Source organism: Polypterus senegalus, chromosome 12 (assembly GCF_016835505.1).
Source record: "Polypterus senegalus isolate Bchr_013 chromosome 12, ASM1683550v1, whole genome shotgun sequence".
In the NCBI taxonomy this organism is placed as follows: domain Eukaryota; kingdom Metazoa; phylum Chordata; class Cladistia; order Polypteriformes; family Polypteridae; genus Polypterus; species Polypterus senegalus.
The window spans coordinates 77088322-77107396 of NC_053165.1; the positions used below are offsets into that span (position 1 = coordinate 77088322).

Here is a 19075-nt window from a genome sequence, read left to right on the forward strand (position 1 = left end):
TGACGCTGCGGCTGAAGACCCCACTGTGCCGCTCCGAGCAGCCTTCCCCTTTAACGCCACCTCGGATTGTTGTCGGCGGGTCCGTTCCCTTCCAAACCCCACCCCCTTTCTCCCGGAGGCGCGCAGGAATGCGTGTGCACGCACGCACGCACGCAGGCTCGCTCGCGCGCGCGCGCGCCAGAGTGCACTGGGCAGCTCGCAGCCAGTCGGCGTTTCCGCCAGAGGACGGCGGCTGTCGTTAGGACTTGGACAAGCGATCCCTCCCCTGCTTCTCCATGGCGCCCCTCGAGCGGCTCGTTCTCGTACTTTCGCCGCTGCTTCTGCTTGTTCTCTACGCCCCGCCATCCCGCTGCTACTTCCCAGAAGAGCGCTGGAGCCCCGAGTCGCCTCTGCTCGCTCCGCGGGTCGTCCTCGCCCTCATCTGCCGCAACTCGGCTCACTCGCTGCCCCACGTCCTGGGCGCCCTCGACCGGCTCGACTACCCCAAGGAGCGCACCGCCCTGTGGTAAGTAAACTCGCCGGGGGTCGCAGACGTGCGTGTAGCGGAAGGGCGGGTTTGGGGGTTCTTCGTCGTGTCGTGGCGCTTCGTCCCGCGCCCGGGACTCCGAGCTCATCCGGCGGTTGAACGGCAGAAACTACGAGAAAGACGCCCCCAGAGGGGTCAGCCGGGTTGAGGACGGACTCTGGGGGGCTCGCGTTCCACGTGTACGCCTCCTGCGCGGCCGTCGGTGTGGGGTTGGTTTAGGCGCATATAGCGCCTTTCTGATGGCCTCTAACGTGTCGAAGTTGCACTCCGTCGATGTGTTTAGCAAGTTAAACGCCAAAGAATGAGAAGCCAACGGTGAAAGCGAGCGGGCGGGGGGCGTACGCAAACACGCCATGAGTGCCTGAGGGCGAAATCACTCGCTGAACCCTTGAAAAAGTCGGAGGGTGACATTTTGGGGACAGCGGGAGCCTGGTGGGCGCGGCGGTGACCTCCCGTTTGCCACACTTGCTACCTTCTTGTGAAACGGGAAATGAAAGTGCAGGGCTTTGGATTGAAACATCGCCCGAGTGCCAGTGAGCGTGTGGCATTCTGATGGCTTTAGGGTCCTGGCAGCAGCCCCTTGATGATGCCTCGGGGTGGTCGTGCATTGCCTAGAATGACCTCTGAGTCTGCCCTCACCTTCTTCAGCAGGCCACGGTGAACTGGTGGGTCATTCTCGGCAGGCTGGCACTGGCATTAAAGCCCCTGAAGCTCCTGGGCGTGTGCCAGTCGAGGACAGCAGGCACTCACTTTCTGTCAGGGACGACTTCAGAGACCTTCGTGTGGCTTGTGCCGATGATGCCAGCTTTGAATTTTTGCTTTTTGCCCAGTTGCACACGATGTGTTTTGGTGGGCCCTGTGATGCCAAATCTTAAATGGCGTCTGCACGTCGTTTTTCAGCATGCAGACTTAACGTTGCGCCAGTGTACAGTAGTTCTCCTCTCCACAACGGCTGGTGGGTAAGAGCGTCCCATAATATGGAGTCCCCGTCCCAGGAGGGCAACGTGCAGCTGCCATCCACACACGCAGGACTCGCCACTTGGGGTCTTTCTGTGGAGTCTACGTGTTCTCCCTTTGTCTCCATGAATCTCTAAAGGCTTGGCATGCCCGGTGAACCGATGATGCCCACTTGGCCTGGCGTGTCAGGATTTGCTTTAGGCGTATTGAGACCGCCGTGGTAGGTCGCGCTTTGGCAGGTGAAGACCGCTCACAATGTAAAGTCCAGGTGGGCCGCCTGAATTCAATTTAACGGGCATGAGTCCCAGGGGCTTCCCGTGTCATGTAGGTTTCCTCCGGGTGCCCCCACGGTCTAAAGACTTCCAGGTTAGGGGTTGCTAAACTGTCCCCTGGTGTGCGGCTGTCCCTGTTTGCCCTGTGGTGCCCCTGCCCTTGCTAAGTGGGTTTGTGTGGCACAGGCCTCGTGTCCCCGGTGTTAAGGTGGGTAGGTCCCTTCAGTGTCGTGTGAAAGGCACTATATATGGCGCCCCTTTGCCCATTATGTAGGGTCCCTCCTTACTTTTTGTGACGGTTGTGGCCTTTGAGAGCTCGGGTGACATTTTAGGGTCCGCTTTCCCCGTTTTTAACCTCCTGCGTATCTTTCTTTCTTTCTTTCTTCTTTTCATTCTGCACTCCTTTGTCCAAATGCGTTCCCTTTTGCGGTCTCTGGTGCCCATTGGCATTGTGAAGTGCTTCAGTGTTGTACAGCCTCGTCGATGGCAGCTGTCTTAGTTCTCGCCTGGCACTTTCTCGGGTCACAGCCATTTTGGTAGCCTTGTCTGAGGTGGCACCACCTCACCCGGCATTTAGGTGGGCAGTTGAGTCAGACTACTTGTGGAGCTGTGCCCTCTCATGCCGTCTTTCTTTCCTTAGTCTGTGCCAGTTGATATTAGGCAGCTGCTCAAGTAGGTGGTTGATTCTGCCAGCTGTTGGCACCAGTAGCCCTGAAAACACAAGCTGGTGTGCCCAGTTAATGACTGACAAGGAAAACATCAGCCTTATGGGAATTGGGGGCCAGAGATGTCAACAATCATCTCGTCCTAAGGGCCAGTCGGGCCCAGAAACGTGCCAGCGCGCCTTAAGAGGACAATCTGAAGAATATTCCAGAACTACGCCAGTCGTTCAAGGAGAAGCACACAAGCGATTGGACCTGAGAAGAGTGAGGTGTGAATCTGAATGCCAGTCAATAACCCGAGTGGGCTGTTGAGCCATTTGGGGGTCTTTACAAAGCCCCACTGGTTCATGGGGGCATTTCCTGGACCGTCCCGTCCCGTCGTGGCTGAGAAGCAGGATTGAGCTCTGACACCCGAGCCGACGATTTCATGTTGTGTACCCTCGACGTGGGCGACTGCTGCTGATCTTGTCCGTGCCACACTCGTGGGACCCTCTTTGGGTGTTTTTCATGTTGGTCACCTGAGCGAGGCCTGCGGGAGCCGAGACCACCGATTCGCAGAAATAACCTTTTTTTTTGTAAGGATTTAGGGGGCCGACTCTTTGTTTTATTATTAAATCTTGATTTCTGTTTGTGGAGTTGGCACTCAGTCAGTTTCTTAAGATGCCAGGTTTTTGAAAGCGGGCATTGCAGCGTGTTCTGTCCCTTTGGGATCCTGTTTGTTTTAACGCCCCCCCCCACGCGGAATCGGAGGCTGGCATGGAGACCCTCGGGTGTGGCTAGTGGCCGACTTTCGGCTTCTCTCTGAATGGGCCGAGTGTCTCACCTTTCTGGGGGAGTTTCCTCGCTGGGCTCGCTGTTACAATGGCGCTATTGAGAATGTTCCGGATGTTGGAGAACTCGTGGCATTGGACTTGTCAGGTGTCGGCATTGGCATTTTAAAAACCTGAATTCAAGAGGAGGGCACAGGACCCGTCTGCACTATAAAGAGCAGGGCTGCCAGGTTCAGTCGCACTGCTGTGTCACGATGGCACACACTGGCAGCTTGCTTTGTCACCTGGCCCTTGTGCTGTGCCCATGCTGTCCAGCAGGCTACTGGGATTGGCTCCCCGACCACGACCCCCGCACAACCAGGATGGCACAGGAGAGACACGTTTTTTCCTTGTGGGGTCCTGAGGTCCGTGTCCGATGACCCCGGCGAGCAGCCCACCCGTGGATGTTGATGTCAGCAGAGTGTTAAGGCTGTGGCAGGAGACCACCAGCTTCTTTGGTCCAAATTCCGAGATGTCCAGAGTGAAGTTGTTAAAGCGGCCCACCCAAATGGACGTTAATGGGTCAAACTCGAAGATCCGTACAGACGTCCAGGAGCGGGCCTCACCGTCACGGGACCCCCTGTCCTGGTGGAGGGCCGTCCTCGCTCTGCTCTCAGGTGGTCCTGTCGGTCAGCAGCACACTGGCACTTGCCAGAATGACCAAGAGGACCGTGGTGGGCTCGGGGGGCTGACCTCACTGAAGGGAGGGCTGGGAGCACAGAGGGTGATGGTGCCCAGGTGGGCCCGCTGACGGATCTCGTGGTCTCCTCGGGTTTGTCTTCGCGGCCCCTAAACTCGAGTTACCGACGACTTCTCCATTTCCTGCTTTTTTTCAAGCCATTTGAGCAGAAAGAAGGAAGGGGGGCCGCGGTGGGTTTGGAAGGCCCCTGCCAGATGTGCGTGATGGCCTCGTGGGTCGGCCCAGGCGTGCGCTCGTCGTGTTGTTAATGGCCGCCGTCTGGTGGTCACGTCATTGGGTCACTTGAGCCTATCCTCGTGTTGGTGGGCTGACGTTGTGCTGTGCGGCCCCCTCAGAGTCTCTTACCTGCAGGCCTGCCATGTACGCAGATTGTCACGTAGTCCACCTGGCAGCCTGGCGCCGTAATCCACAGTGAGCGCTGGCAGACACGAGCCAGTTGGCCGAACGACGCCATCCTGATGTGGCCCACAGATGTCCCTGGTGTCACCGCACGTCTAGTGCCGCCACCCCCTATGTGACCGAGAGAAAAGGAGGGGGCCGCCCAGGCATTTGTCTTGCGGGTTCGGTGGTCCGTCCACCTCTGTGGAGCTGTCAGAAAAGTCTCTGTGACGTTTAGGGTGGCCTGTCTTACTGGGGGGGTGAGGGGGGGGCTGCAGTGTTATAGCAGGGAATTGTGGGGTGCTGTGATTTATTACAAGGGTACGCTGAGACCCCCCGTTGTGTGTGCCCGCGGCTTGAGTGTTGGGTGGCATGACGCACTGCCGCGGTCCACGGTGTAGGAGAAAGCTGTGCTCCTCTTCCTCGACTCCAGCTGCGCCGGTGGTATGTCCAGGTCAGGTGGCGTCCTCACCCAGTAGGACCCTCCCGTGGCCCTGAATGACCCCCCGCGACTCCCTCTTGACACTGTACTGTTTGCGGGTGCCCCAGCAGGAATGCTGCCACATTTTGCCCCGAGATGAATTCCCCCCATCATGGTGGGCTCTGCTCCGCGATGCCAGCCCTTTCCAGTAAAGCATGCCAGGCTGGTGGATGTCACTGAGTGGGCCCTTGAAATGTGCGGCCCGTCACTTGACGATCATAACGCTCGGGGGGGCTCCCTTACCACTTGGAAGTGCATGTCTGACTGTCGGAACCCGATGGCATCTGCCTGGCCGTCCTGTGTGCAGCCCCTGTGTCACCCGGGCGATGGCCTCCCCCGCCTGTGTGACGCTGCTGTCAGTCCCTTCTGAATTTAAGGCCTGTCCTTACGTTTGTCAGAAGCCTGTGGGCACCCGTTGCCCACCGTGTGTTTTCTATTTTGACTCTGGCTGCTCTGTAATTGGCAGCAGGAGGGGCGGTGCCCGCAGCCGCCCTTTTGTTCTTTTCAGCGTTTCCACCGAAGCACGCCGTCAGGGCTGCCCGTGTTGCTCGAGGGCGTGAGAATCCAAGGAGACGATCGGCATTGGCGCAGTTTAAATGGGCGGCGGTGACGGGAGCCGCGTGGGAAGCTCAAGTGGAGCCGAGGGACCCTCGCCCAGGCCACGGGGGCAGCAGGTCGTCTTCTGTGCTCGTCTGTTTTTTTGGGGGTGGAATTCCAAGCCCACTGCATTCCGATCATTGACACATGTGGACCACCTGGAGGAAGGGGGGGTGGACCCAGCTGCTGTGCCCGGCCTGCCGTGTGCCGCTGCACCACATGGCGTCGTTCTGAGGTTATTTGAGTGGCTTTTGGTTTCACAGCTGACGGCTGCCATTATGTTGTGATGCGAGTCTTTGCCACGGTGCCCCTGTTTATGGTGGCACGCTGCCTGCCCTTTGGGGTGGGCCATTGCCAGTGTGCTGGTGCTTGCTGTGACTGGCACTACAGAAAGGGCATTGGTGCCAGATGTCAGACTCTTTCTGTCTTAATATGAAGGAGACCTGGTTCTGCTGCTGGGCTGCACTGAGATACATTGGGCCATGCCAGGTGACGCCAACCGGAGCATCATGGGTAAAGAGCTGGCAGCGTGCCCTAGCAGTTAAACCTTTGGACCTCAAGCCCTGTGGTTGCAGGTTCGAGTCCATGTGACCCTGAAACGTCACCAGTTGTATCTCAATTAAGGGTGTCGGGTACATAATTAAGAATTGTGGCACCCTGAGGAATTCACTTAACCTGCATGTGGAAAAACGGGCATCGGGGGCTGCGAAGAGCGTCCATTTAGCAAGGCCATTTGGAGTGCGAGGGTCTGCCACTGGCTAGCGGAGTGGGGCATGGGCACCATTCATGTCCCTAATGTGCCGTTTTACTCCATCAACCTCTTAGTTTCCTGCCCTTTCACTTGATGCCACTTCCAAGTCTCGCCATCTTTATGTCCTTTCACCCGTTTGCCATCTGCACCAAAGGCTCGACTGGCAGTGTGGCTGTGATGTGGAAGAAAGAGGGTGACTGGCAAATATGCTGCGGGTGCATTCAGATGGTGGGTGCATGGTGGTGCCACCCCCGTGGGTCACTTTGTGTTCTCCCTTCTTTATTCGTCCCTGGTGTATTTTTATTGTTCATAAAGAGATTCTTTTGGGTCAGGTTGGCACGCAGAAGGGCATCCCATTATGCTTATTAAGAGAAACCCCCAATAAAATGAGGCCTTTTGCCCCTTGTTTTCATTGGTGTGTTTCACTCCAGGCCTGGCACAGAGTGGGTGGCGCCCACAGATGTTGATTTTATGGCTCCACAGGCTGATGTGCTGCCATGGCTCCTGTTTGTGCCGCATGCCTTCACACGTTCATCACAAGGAGCTGGAGGCGGGTGAAGGCCGCAGCTGGTCTCTCAAGTACCCAGGAATGGCCTGCATCGCAGTGTTGGTTTCTGGGTTTGTCTCGATTGGCGTGCCCTGGCAGTGCCTTCTGCGTGTGTCTGTCCCGTCCTGTCTGTTACTCCAGATGAAGGACTAAAGGTGGTCCCCCCTTTAATTCACCTGTCTTTGGGCTCCTTTGGTTAGGGTGACAGCTATTCGGTGCCCACAAGCGACCGGGGGCTGGCAGATGTTGGTGTGGAACTGAGCTGTGCTCTCTTTGTGCCCCCTAGTGGCCAAGCTTCTGCCATGCTGCCCTCTTGAACAGTCCAGTGCCCCCTGGTGGTGGGACACTTTTGTACAACTCGGGAGTGTGCCGTCTGTGAGGTCAGAGGTGGTTCCATTACTTGGGGGTCAGCGTGGCTTCATCGTCCTCATCATCATCGTCGGGTGTTTTTGGGTGAACTGAAGCAAAGCGAGCCATTCATTAACCTGGGCGGGGGGGCGACGCCATATGCAGGTGTGCTTGGGCAGCTTAGGGTTAGGATGGGGGAGGCGCGTCACCCCAGGCTCCCTGGTCAAGTGGCTGGGGGGCTCGGAGGTGAAGACAGGAACTCAGCCCTCCTTCATTCAAGACCCCTTTTGTAGTTTGTTGCCATTTCAGAACATCGGCTGACTTGTCGTGTTTTTCTCGTCCCCGATGTCGTGTCACTCTTTCTGTTTTCACTCCGATGTAAGTGACGACCCCTCTAGAAAAGCCAGGTGTCACCAAGTGGACGTCTTCTGCAGACGGTTGGTGGGACGAAATGTCAGCGAGCAGACGGCAGAGTCACGGACCCCAGTGGCACTAACTGGGTTTGCTTTGGCCGAGTGGCACGCCGGTGCCAGCTTTGTGACACACACGGCCAGAGACGGTTGGTATGTTGGTAGACGTCAGCCTTTATTCTGAAGGAGGCTGCCAGTGCCCACCTTTGAGTGTCCTGAGTACCGGTGACGTCTCCTGTTCTGCCCACGTGCCTGCTGTGCCTTTTTTTTTTTTTTTATTGCAGTCGAGCGCCAGGCGAGTCTCACAAGCAGCCTTCACATTCCGCAGCAGGGTGCAAAGCCTTGGCACGTGGGTGTGGGCGCAGTAAGGCAGGCCTGGGCCGCATCAGATGTCGAGCAGCAGGCGTCCCTCGTGCCGTTGTGGTCATGTTGCAGGGTCCAAGGTCATTTGTGCCAAGTGGGACCCCCGTGGCGTCCGCTCGCTGTGTTAAGCTAGTTGGTTACCCATCATGCCTTCCCTGGCTGGGAGATGTCCTGCTGACGCCACCGGCTGTTCTCGTCGTGCTGGTGACTGTAGGTGACATTACTGGGGACATTAGGCCTGTCCAAATGCAAACCTGTGGCACAGTCCGGGCAGGTCGGACTTCACCCTGCTGCCACCTACAAGCTGGATTGACTGGCAGCCTGGCAGCTGCTCTTTGTTATCCAAGACAAAAGGGTTTTTCTTTTTTCATATTCATGTTATTTTTTGGGGCTTCTTTATTTGACCCCCAAGGGGGAATTCCAATTTTACAGGATTCTCTGTCTGCCCGAGTCAAGTGAGCCCCCCAAGAGCGGGGGCAGAGGGCAGTCAGTCGTCACATCTGCCTGACCTTGCAAACCGCCGGTGGTCACCTCTCTGTGTCTCTCTGTCCCTGCAGGGTGGCCACCGACCACAATGTGGACAACACCACCGCCGTGCTGCGCGAGTGGCTCATCAACGTGCAGAAGTTCTACCATTACGTGGAGTGGAGGCCTCAGGAGGAGCCGAGGTGAGGGTCCGCCGCCACCACCGCTGTTACACGCGCCCTCGGGATGACTCCTGGTCAAAGGTGCAGCCTCCTTTTGGTTGCTTTGTTTTCCCATCTGCTCCTCCTTCATTTCGCTCGATGCCCTCTGTGCCAGTCCAACTCATTTAAAGCACAGTGCCCAGTTGTTGTTTTGTCCAGTCGTATCTTTGCGATTGCCAATGGTGTGCGAGCGGGTGGCTTACTAACCAATCCAGACGCCGTCATGGACTCGCCAGTTCACTGTGCCCCCCTCTGCCACCTGCTCTTCGTATTTTCCTGACTGACCGTTGCCTCTCTTCTGCTCCAGAGGATTCGATGATGAGGTGGGCCCCAAGCACTGGACCGCCGAGCGCTATGAGCATGTGATGAAGCTGCGCCAGGCCGCCTTGACTGCTGCCAGGGAGATGTGGGCAGACTACATTCTGGTAAGTTGGGGGATCTGCTTGGGATTGGGAAGGCGTTGGTTATGTTAGCCCATCTAGCTCTTGGCACACACGAGCAGGGCAGGGTGATCGGGCATAGGTGCCAGTTACACAGCCTTGAATTGTGCCCTGTGACATGCCAAGTACGTCCTTGGGACCTCTGCTGGCCACAGGACAGAAATGCTGTCTGGGTCGGCTGGCATAGCCCCCTACTAAATGCCCCCAACACAAACCTGATTTCTCAGTGCCAGGGCAAAAAAGCCCACCTGACCTGTTGGAGCCCCTGCAAATTTAGAAATAAGCAAGAGGCAGACCACCAGCGCACTCAGAACTGACCCAAGGGACCCCCGCAGAATACATGAATAATCGGGTGACGTGGCACAAGTAAAGCCCAAGGGGTGGGAGGACCTGGCACAGCGGCTCATCGGTGGCATGGAGTCGCACCCCAGCAGCTAATTGGCACCCTGTTTGTTGGTTCTTAGTACATGGACTGTGACAACCTGCTGACGGACCCCGAGGTCCTGTGGAAGCTCATGGCCGAGGACAAGACCATCGTGGCCCCCATGCTGGAGTCTCGAGCTGCCTATTCCAATTTTTGGTGTGGCATGACCGCTCAGGTATGTGGTGAAAGAGGTGAGCCTGGCGTGGGCACCTTGTGCTGCTCTAATTAAGGGGGGGCTCCTACTGTCTCAAGTTCCCTCAAATCTGTTTTGAGCCACAGTCCAGTAGCGCATGGCGCTGCCAGCTCCCTCCTGCTTGGTCTCATGATTTTGTTGTTGTTCAGGGTTATTACAAACGAACGCCAGCCTACATGCCAATGAGAAAGCACGAACGGCAGGGTTGCTTTGCAGTTCCCATGGTGCACTCCACCTTCCTGATCGACCTGAGAAAGGAGGCGTCCCAGGATCTCGCCTTCTACCCGCCTCACCCAGACTACACCTGGTCCTTTGATGACATCATCGTCTTCGCCTTCTCTGCCCGCATGGCTGGTAAGATGCGGGCACCATGAGGCCGAGCTACTCTCGTCCCTTCTCGTGCGCTGTTCCCCAGGTGTGGCGATGTTGTGTTTGCCCGCTGCTGAGTGCCACCTTTGGGCTCATGTACCACGTGTCTGTCTGCCCTTGACTTGCAGATGTGCAGATGTTCCTGTGTAACAAGGAGACCTACGGCTTCTTCCCGGTGCCCTTGCGCGCTCACAGCAGTCTGCTGGACGAGACCGAAAGCTTCCTGCACACGGTGCTCGAGGTCATGGGTAAGCAAACCGGGACCACCGCCTGATGGCCCCCGCAGAGCAGGCCTTGGCAAATTCAGTCTTGGGGAATCAGGGGGGCTTCGGTGACGTGGGGGCCTGGACGTGCCTTTGTGCTCGGAGGCGTTTGACTCGTGTGGCAGACATGCCAGTGACGTGTTCACGTGTGCCGCTGTTACTCGTTTGTAAGGCTGAACGCCCTTCGAGCGTCTCTGGTGCCCTCTGCAGGGGGCTGCTGGTAGTGCAGGTTCGGTGCTCGCGCGCGCGCACACACAAACAAACACGCACACCTCCCTCTTTGGCTCTCTTGGAGGGTCTTTCTGGGCCTCAAGTGTCTCATTGGCGCTTTGCCTGTTAGTGGGGGCTTTTAATTGGGCCCCGCGGTGTCCCGCAGCAATGTTTCCATTTGTTGGAGGCCTTTGTCGCGACAGGGCAGGCCGATGGCCGTCCTGCAGTTCCTGAGGCGCGTGACGTATTGAAGGTGTGTGAAGTGCAGACAGCGACGCCTAGTGGGTAATCACGGCGTGACTGTGCCGCTCGTGTGCCAGGAATGTGCCGTCCGTGGCCCTGCAGTTAGAGGGCATCCTGGCAGGAAAGACACGGGTGGCTAGCCTTGTGCTAGAGTCATTGTGGGCTGCTTGGACGGGTCGTTGCCAGGTCAGCTGGTGCCACCCTGCCACTTAACCCGTGTTTTACCGTCTCATTCTCCAGTGAATCAGCCGCCTGCGGAGCCCTCCAGCTTTCTCTCGGTTGCCCAGAAGCATCCCGATAAGATGGCCTTCGATGAGGTAGGTCCGTCCCTTATGTGCCACTCTTGGTGCCAACGCGTCTCCTGGTGTATTCAGCTCTACCTGTCCTCAGGTGTTCATGATTAACCTGAAGCGGCGCACGGACCGCCGGGAGCGAATGCTACGCACGCTCTACGAACAGGAGATCGCTTGCAAAGTTGTGGACGCCGTGGACGGGAGGTGAGTGTGGTGGTCGTCGTGGGGGTGGGTTTGGCTTAGGTCCGCTGGCGGCCATGGACCGCGTCTCCCGTTTGGCTGATGTGCTTCACCGTTGCAGGGCTCTGAATGTCAGTCAGATTGACGCCATGGGTATTCACATGCTGCCCGGCTACCAGGACCCCTACCACGGGCGCCCACTGACCAGGGGAGAGCTGGGCTGCTTCCTGTCCCACTACAACATCTGGAAGGAGGTGGGGTGCGGTGCGGAGGGGCGGGGCGAGGGTTTGGCGGGCGCCGCCCTCTGAGCTGTTGTCATAGTAACCCACGTCGTCTCCTGTGCAGGTTGTGGACAGGGGCCTGGAGACGTCCTTGGTGTTCGAGGACGACCTGCGCTTTGAGGTCTTCTTCAAGAGGCGCCTGCAGAACCTCATGTACGAGGTGCAGACCGAGGGGCTCGACTGGGACCTCATGTGAGTCCTCCTCCCGTGGCACTGCCCATGCTGGGTGTGGGTGTCGGAAGGGCCGCCTGACCAGAACTCTCCCCGTGTTGTCCCTGCAGATACATCGGCCGCAAGAGGATGCAAGTGGACCACCCAGAGAAGGCGGTGCCCAACGTCCATAACCTGGTGGAGGCTGACTACTCGTACTGGACCTTGGCATATGCCATCTCCTTGCAGGGGGCACAGAAGCTGCTGAAGGCGGAGCCTCTTGGTAAAATCCTGCCCGTTGATGAGTTCCTGCCAGTGATGTACAACAAGCACCCGGTGTAAGTGGGGGGCATCGGCACTAATGTGGCACAAGGTGTGCCAAAGGGGGTTGGCATTCACCTGAGCCCCTCTGTTCCGCAGGTCCGACTACATGGAGCACTTTGAGACGCGGGACCTGCTGGCGTTTTCGGCCGAGCCCCTCCTGGTCTACCCGACGCACTACACGGGCGACAGCGGCTACATCAGCGACACGGAGACCTCCACCGTCTGGGACAACGAGGGGCTGAAGACGGACTGGGACCGCACCAAGTCGCGCAAGACTCAGGAGCAGGCGGAGCTGAGCAGCGAGGCGCAGAATTCGGACGTCCTGCAGTCGCCACTGGACAGCACGGCGCGTGACGAGTTGTGACCCGGGGTGGGCTGGACGGCACGTGGACACCCGCTGCCGCTCGGCTTTCGGCTTTCCCGTGATTGAAAAGCAGGCCCACCTGTGGCACCATCGTGGAGGCTCATGGGAGAAGCAGCCGCCTCGTCCGCCCCCAGCATTTGGTCTTCGGGGCTCTGAGATGCGGGGGAGCGACTGTGGTGGGCCGCCGCGGTGCTCCTGCGACCTCCAGCTTACGGGTTCCCGTTTTCTTGTACATAATGGGCATTTTTTTTTGTAAATATTTGTTTGGTTTTTATATTTGGGGGCTTTGCGCCGGGGTCCACCTCTAAACCCTCACGCCGTTGCTTAGAACAATCTAGAAGATGAGCTCTTCACGAGGCCCCCCTGCTCACGTGTGCTGTTTGACGGGTGCCACACTGGCACGTCCCCTTACCACGAAGTGTCCTTACAGTAGGGTGGCATCCTCACAGTTTGAGGGAATCTCAGAGGCAGTGCACTTCTGAAAAGGCCTTGGCATATGTTTGCCCCCTTCCTCCGTGAAGTGCTGCCCTCCACACGAGCTGGTCATGATGGCGTCCCCTGCTCATCGCGCCGGTTACCTTGAAACCAAAGTGCCCCATGGACAGACTTTGCTGATGCCTCCAACCAATGCCCTGCAGTGCCATCTTGTGTGTGTGGCAGGAGGGCCGTTTGGACTCGCAGGTCTTTAATTTCACATCCTGAGGTTTAAATGAAAATTAAAAAGGTACACGAGGGACAGTCGTGATGTCATTTATTGATGGCACGGGGCGGGGGCGTTGAGTGCTGATCGGTGACGTCCATCGATGTGGCCAGCTTGGACATTTAAGGGGACTTGTGGGACCCCTCGGTGGGCAGGCTCAATATTCACCACTTGGCGGGGGTCGCACGGCAGCAGATACGAAGGTGGCTTCACTTTGTTTATAGCGCCTTTCACTTGAAGCCCACCCTGCAGGGCTCGGCATGGGCACCGCGCTCGTCTATTTTTTTACAAATTTTGTTTCTTCGCTGGCTGATTGGCCTGCTTTTCATGGTGTCCCTGATGCCCCTTTCATGCTGGCACAGATTCTGTCAATGAACCTGCTAAGATAATTTAAAGGGGGGGCAGCAGTGCCCCCTACTGGTTTGATGCTGCACTCCCTGAAGCTTGGCATCCTCGAGCTGTGCCAGTCCTGACAGGGCCAATGAAGGGTGGGGGGGGATCTCCTCTAGACCCATTCGGGGTGGATGACGTAGGTGACCAGCGGGCGCTGATGAAGAGTCGAGAACATCGAGTTGATGCAGGCGGTGTTGCCATAGTTCCGTTCGGGCAGGCCGTGCCATGTCTGGTAATGGTGGCGCTGCCTGCGGGTGCTGGGAGTCAACAGACACAGCCGAGTAGTCCTCACGTGATCGGGGGGCGGCCGAGTCAGCTCTCCTTGGGCCCTGGGGACGGACAGAGACGAGACTTGAGATGGCGTGTGTCCCCTGTCACCAGACCAAGGTACCCATTAGACTGGACATCAAATCCAAGCCATTGCCCCCCACACCTTCTCACCGTGAGGTCGGCGCCTCTCGACATCCATCTGTCTGCTGCTGCCATCTCTTAGGGTCCGAGCTCCAGCGAGTCCGCATGGTCAGTCCTGTCATGGCAATTTGGAGAGATGGTGTGAGTAAATATGGAAGGCCGTGGACGAGAATGGCAGTGCCAGGCTGTGTGCCCAGCAGAAGCAGTGGGTTGTACGCCTTGTGCTGATGCCCCTTGGTAAAGTGACCCCTCAGCCCGAGAAGTCTTTGCCAGCTGTAGTTGTCCATGCCCTCCTTTGAACTGACTGACAGGAGCAGTGGGCACATGTCACCTTTAGATGGCTACTTGCACAGATGCCATGTTTAAGTGACTCACTGCATATTTAGATGCCTCCTTTAGTGGGCACATCATTTAGGTGACCACCTACCCTGCCCAGCAGTGTGGAGCCCTGACTTGCTGCTCAGTGTCTCCTTGAGGTGACTCTCTGCCAATGTGTCCCCCACAGGCACCTCGTTTGACTGGCCTGTGCAGCTGCCTCATTTATGTGCCAACTGTACGTGCCCAGGCCCTGCGTCACGCCACGGTGGTCTGCACACACCCACCCGCCTTTGTCATCGGTGCAGACCCCTCGTTCAGCTCACTCCTGCCAGTCACCACGTGTTCTACACGTCTGGTCCATCGGCTTATTTTCAGCCCAGCATCTGCCCACCTTTTCCATTTGCACCCGTGTCTCATACCAACGCACACAAACCTGTACTTTCCTTGGCATGGCGCTCCTCGTGCCCAGCGGGTCTTGTCTTCTGCCACTCCTCTCCAGCTCCGGCTAACTCTTTGCTGAGGTTAGAGGTGGCCCAAGTGACCCTCTGATCACAGATGGTGGGTGAAGGTCTGTGGCACATGAAGGCAGAAGGTGGCACAACAGGCGGCAGGAACTGGTGTAGTGAATGTGTCCCATGTTTGGTGACAAGTGACAGACACAAAGTGTTAGATGAGGAGCTTCTGCGCAGTGAGCTCAGAGAAAGACCACCAGGGGGCAGCAGTTACCTGTCGACTCCAGCTGTGCTCGAGCTGTGTGCCCGGCCGCTCAGGTGACTTCTCCGTAACAGCCGTCCTCGGGCCCCAATTGGCACCTGCTGGCACTGGACAGATGGGCAGTAAGTCAGGACCGATGTCAAACTCCCCTTCCCACCGCTCGGGCACCTTACCCGCCATGCCAATGAAACACAAAGGGCATACCTGAGCCAACTTCAGGAAGCTTCAAGTATCTGGGAGGCACATGCCAGCTGAGGAACACCTGAGGGATGAGAAGAAGGAAAGAAAGTCACTGGAGACGAGCAGAGGTGTCCCGCAGGCCAATGCAGAGCCCCCTCCCCAGGTCCCCGTCCCTTCATCGTGACACCCAGTGTCACCCCATCACTGGCTCCCTAAACCACCAACTGTCCATAAAGAAGTAAAGCCGGACGAGGAGACTCACAGCGGCGGCCATGGCGCTCTGTGGTGTGGCGCTGCGTAGCTTAGCAACCGCAGGTAAACCCTGGCCTGGGGACGTGGTCGGCAGGAGGCGTGGCCTAGGACTGCCGCTCTCAAATTTCCTTTGTCTCGGGAAGGCACTACATGGCATGACAGTCCATTACAAGGGGGCGGGGCCTCTTTTGCCTTCAAGTTTCCCAAACACCCGAGCACTGGAGACCCTCGTTTAACCGACCACCTCCCTTCTGGGCCTGGACGCCGCTCCTTCAGGCCGAGTGCCAGCACGTGGGTACAAGGCGCTATATGCGTGCGCGTGGCCGCTCAGCGGATAAGCGCGGCTTGCCCGCAAATCCTCTGCGATCCTCTGAGATGAGCAGATTTGCTGCGTTGCGTCAGCGGCCTCCATCGTTACAGAGGACAGCCGTGTCGCAGCGGTGTCCCCACCCCACCCACCACCAACAGCCCTAGGCCTGTCACGGTCTCCGGAGTCGGGGTTCCCCCCCAGCCCAACGGTGGCTGGCCAGCCTCAGGTAGCCTAGCCCACCGGGCCGCCATGGTGGAGCTCTTCCACGGCAAGGTGCTGATCCGCAACAACAAGGACCGCGACGAGGTGGACACGGAGCGCGAGCTGAGCCTGCAGCTGCAGAACAAGGTGCTGCTGCTGTTCTTCGGGGCCGCCGACTGCCCCCAGTGCCAGGCATTCGCCCCCAAGCTCAAGGACTTCTTCGTGCACCTGACGGACGAGTTCTACGTGGAGCGCGCGTCGCAGCTCGTGCTCGTTTACGTGTCGCGGGACCAGACGGAGGACAAGCAGGACAAGTTCCTGAGGGACATGCCGAAGCGCTGGCTGGCGCTGCCCTTTGAGGACCACTTCAAGAGGTGGGTGCATGGGGGGGATGGGCGAGCTTACAGCGCAAGGCAGGAATCAACTCTGGGCAGGTGGGCGTCCCTCCATCGCAGTGCCGTCCACTTGTCCCTAAACAGTCCCCTAAGACTGGGCTTTATGCCCTCCCTATACGATGGAAGCGTCGGGGCTGGGTGGGCACTGGGCATCAGAGGGGGCGCTGAGCGGCTGTGTGGGGATGGCGCCGCTGCTCATTGCTGCCGAGGTGACAGCCGGCTTGTCTTCTTTGACCACAGAGACCTGGAAGACATGTTCAAGGTCACCGTGACTCCGACGGTGGTGGTCCTGAGGCCCGATGGCTCAGTCATCTCCCCGAATGCAGTGGATGAGATCTGCGACCTCGGCGTCGCCTGCTTCAAGAACTGGCAGGAGGCGGCCGACCTGATTGACCGCAGCTTCATGTTGGCAGAGGACTTCGACGAGCTGCCCATGCGCAGCGCCACCGAGCCCCTCCGCCGGCTCAGGTACAAGGTGGACAAGAAGAAGAAGATGAACAGGGTGGAGGAAGAAGAAGAAGACGAGGAAGAAGATGGCGATGTGTGGGGCTAGAGAGCAACCGGGAGGGCGAGAGACTCCGAGACTCTGTTAGACACAGAAATATCAGATAAAAAAAAAAAATTCACGCAATCCCCTCGGTGGTCTTTTGTTTTTGTTTGTAAAACATCGCACCCCTATGACATGCCACATGAGGGACAGGGTGGGTGACAAGTAGGTGAAATGACTCGATCAGGGTCACATAGTGTGAGGAGTGAGGACTTGAACCTGAGGCGCCACACTGCCCACCCAATAGATAGATAGAGTGAAAGGCGCTATATAATTGATACATAGAGTGAAAGGCGCTATATAATTGATAGATAGATAGATAGATAAGAAAGGCGCTATATAATAGATAGATAGATATGAAAGGCACTATATAATAGATAGATAGATAGATAGATAGAGTGAAAGGCGCTATATAATAGATAGATAGATAGATAGATAGATAGATAGATAGAGTGAAAGGCGTTATATAATAAATAGATAGATAGATATGAAAGGCGCTATAGAATAGATAGATATATAGGTATGAAAGGCACTATATAATAGATAGATAGATAGAATAGATATGAAAGGCGCTATATAATAGATAGATAGATAGATAGATAGATAGATAGATAGATAGATAGAGTGAAAGGCGCTATATAATAGATAGCTAGATAGATAGATATGAAAGGCGCTATATAATAGATAGATGAGGGCAAAGGGTAAACCTATACAGTATATATAAGGCACCATATAAAAGCTAGAAAGAGAGATTGATAGAGAAAGGCAACACACAGTAAGGAACCAACTCGCTAGGTCGATAGATTATAAAGACACCGATCGATAAGAAAGGCACTCTGCATTATTCTGCTGGCTCCTTAATCTTCATGTTACCCGCTGAGCCCCAATGCCACACTTGACCTAGTACTTGGCAGAGAAGCCAGTCATTGTGTGCCCTCCCGGTGGCAGTGTTGCCCACGCCTGCCAGTCACAAGTCCACACACTCGTTGGCAGCCCTGAGCTCTAGCTGTCCTGTCAAGGCCACCTGGGCTCCTGTCATTAATGCCATTATGGAGATTACAGGGCTGCAGAAGAGGGGGCTGGGCCCTCAGGTGATTGGATGTTTGAAACGGAGGACACCACGTGACCGTTCTCTTTACTCGCCATCCCGGTGAAGAGTTGAATCTCATTTGAATATGGGCGTGATAATCACGGTTATAGGGGTGTGTCCAATTTCCTTTCGCGCCCCGCCCCATCCCATCTCGTAGCCCCTCCTTCACGAGAGCTAAGATTAGGGCCGAGCTGCTGGAGTCGAGTCGCGTACAGCGCTGAAGTTTTGTTTTTGTTTCAGTTCAGTTTTTGGGCATTGAGTCCCGCTTCACAATTTAAAGCTCCCAGAATGTGTCGTTTTTTACAGGCTGACCTTTCAGTTCATATCTGTCGTGTCGCCATCAGCTCCGCCGAGCTCTGCCTTCACCCATAAAATTCCAAAGGGGTCGCCGCGTGTCCGCTTGATTAATAAGATGTGTCCCGGTTTGGGTCAATGATAGTCTGCTCACCTTATGCCAAGCCCACAGTAGTCAAGCGCTCGTCTGCTTTTTCTCCAGAACAGCTGAGTGACCGCGATGACCATCATCGATCAAGAGCAACAACAACAATTGATTAGTCGTGTAGCCCAAAATCACACAAGGAATGCCTCAATTGGCTTTTCCATGCCCTGTTTTCAGACAGGCGCCCCCCCCACCGAAGCATTGACTCCCTAAAAAGACACACACCCCTCCCCCCATTAAAAATATAAAAAATCTTGGGAAAGGCAATTCAGAGAGAGACCCCTTTCCAGGTAGGTTGGGCGTGCAATGGGTGTCACAAAATGGGGTCCAAAAAAACACACAAAACGGCACCTTCAGCTCCCCGCTGTCGAAGAGAAGCCGCGCCGTAATACACAGAGTGACCAGCAGAGGGAGACAGACACCCGTGCACTGCTTAAGAGTTCGCCAGGAGGGCGACAAGCTGGGACTGTCACGTGGTCGCCCGTCGCAGCGCCGACCCCGAGCTGGACAATCGGTCGCCGAGCTCCTTTAATAACACGAGATATTAACGACCACAACCGGGGCTGCGCTAATTGGCTTTCTGGTGGTCGAGGCGGCAACCCGGTTGGGTTTCAACGCTTCGCTTTCTGGGTATGAAAACATCAAAGGCGTCTGAAAATCCGCGTGAACTCAAAGGAGTGGGAAGGAGGGTCATCAGAGGTGGCCACTCTTAAAGTGTCGCCATGTCACTTAATCAAATGCCTGGCTGAGGCTGGACACCCACGCGCTGGCATCCACAGACCTTACCTGGGCTGGCCGTTTGGGCTCACCCCGCCTCACTAGAGACCACCAGTGCCATGCACCCGTCATCACGACCTGAAGCCCACTGTGACACGTAGCTGTGGTCACCAGATGTCCCACAGAA

The 19075-nt window shown here is 56.7% G+C and overlaps 2 protein-coding genes across 2 annotated transcripts; both read left to right on the forward strand.

Annotated features, from left to right (window-relative positions):
* The first annotated feature begins 138 nt into the window (after positions 1 to 138).
* colgalt1a (collagen beta(1-O)galactosyltransferase 1a) lies at positions 139 to 12264 on the forward strand. The gene is made up of 12 exons (XM_039772419.1): positions 139 to 505; positions 8359 to 8469; positions 8795 to 8912; positions 9392 to 9526; positions 9694 to 9898; positions 10042 to 10161; positions 10870 to 10946; positions 11020 to 11126; positions 11224 to 11356; positions 11448 to 11575; positions 11665 to 11871; positions 11954 to 12264. Exons 1-12 carry the CDS (start codon positions 276 to 278, stop codon positions 12219 to 12221), a joined length of 1839 nt encoding a protein of 612 aa, XP_039628353.1. The 5' UTR covers positions 139 to 275; the 3' UTR covers positions 12222 to 12264.
* Positions 12265 to 15000: 2736 nt separating this feature from the next.
* On the forward strand, positions 15001 to 16717 carry nxnl1 (nucleoredoxin like 1). Its single transcript, XM_039772453.1, has 2 exons — positions 15001 to 16074; positions 16336 to 16717. Exons 1-2 carry the CDS (start codon positions 15749 to 15751, stop codon positions 16646 to 16648), a joined length of 639 nt encoding a protein of 212 aa, XP_039628387.1. The 5' UTR covers positions 15001 to 15748; the 3' UTR covers positions 16649 to 16717.
* Positions 16718 to 19075: the final 2358 nt, after the last annotated feature.

Excerpts from the sequence above, each read along its gene's own strand:
- nxnl1 (XM_039772453.1), top strand. The coding sequence starts at position 15,749 with ATGGTGGAGCTCTTCCACGGCAAGGTGCTGATCCGCAACAACAAGGAC. Across the intron at positions 16,075-16,335 it reads TTTGAGGACCACTTCAAGAG|AGACCTGGAAGACATGTTCA; the intron begins GTGGGTGCATGG and ends CTTTGACCACAG.
- colgalt1a (XM_039772419.1), top strand. The coding sequence starts at position 276 with ATGGCGCCCCTCGAGCGGCTCGTTCTCGTACTTTCGCCGCTGCTTCTG. Across the intron at positions 9,527-9,693 it reads GGTGTGGCATGACCGCTCAG|GGTTATTACAAACGAACGCC; the intron begins GTATGTGGTGAA and ends GTTGTTGTTCAG. Across the intron at positions 11,127-11,223 it reads GTGGACGCCGTGGACGGGAG|GGCTCTGAATGTCAGTCAGA; the intron begins GTGAGTGTGGTG and ends TCACCGTTGCAG.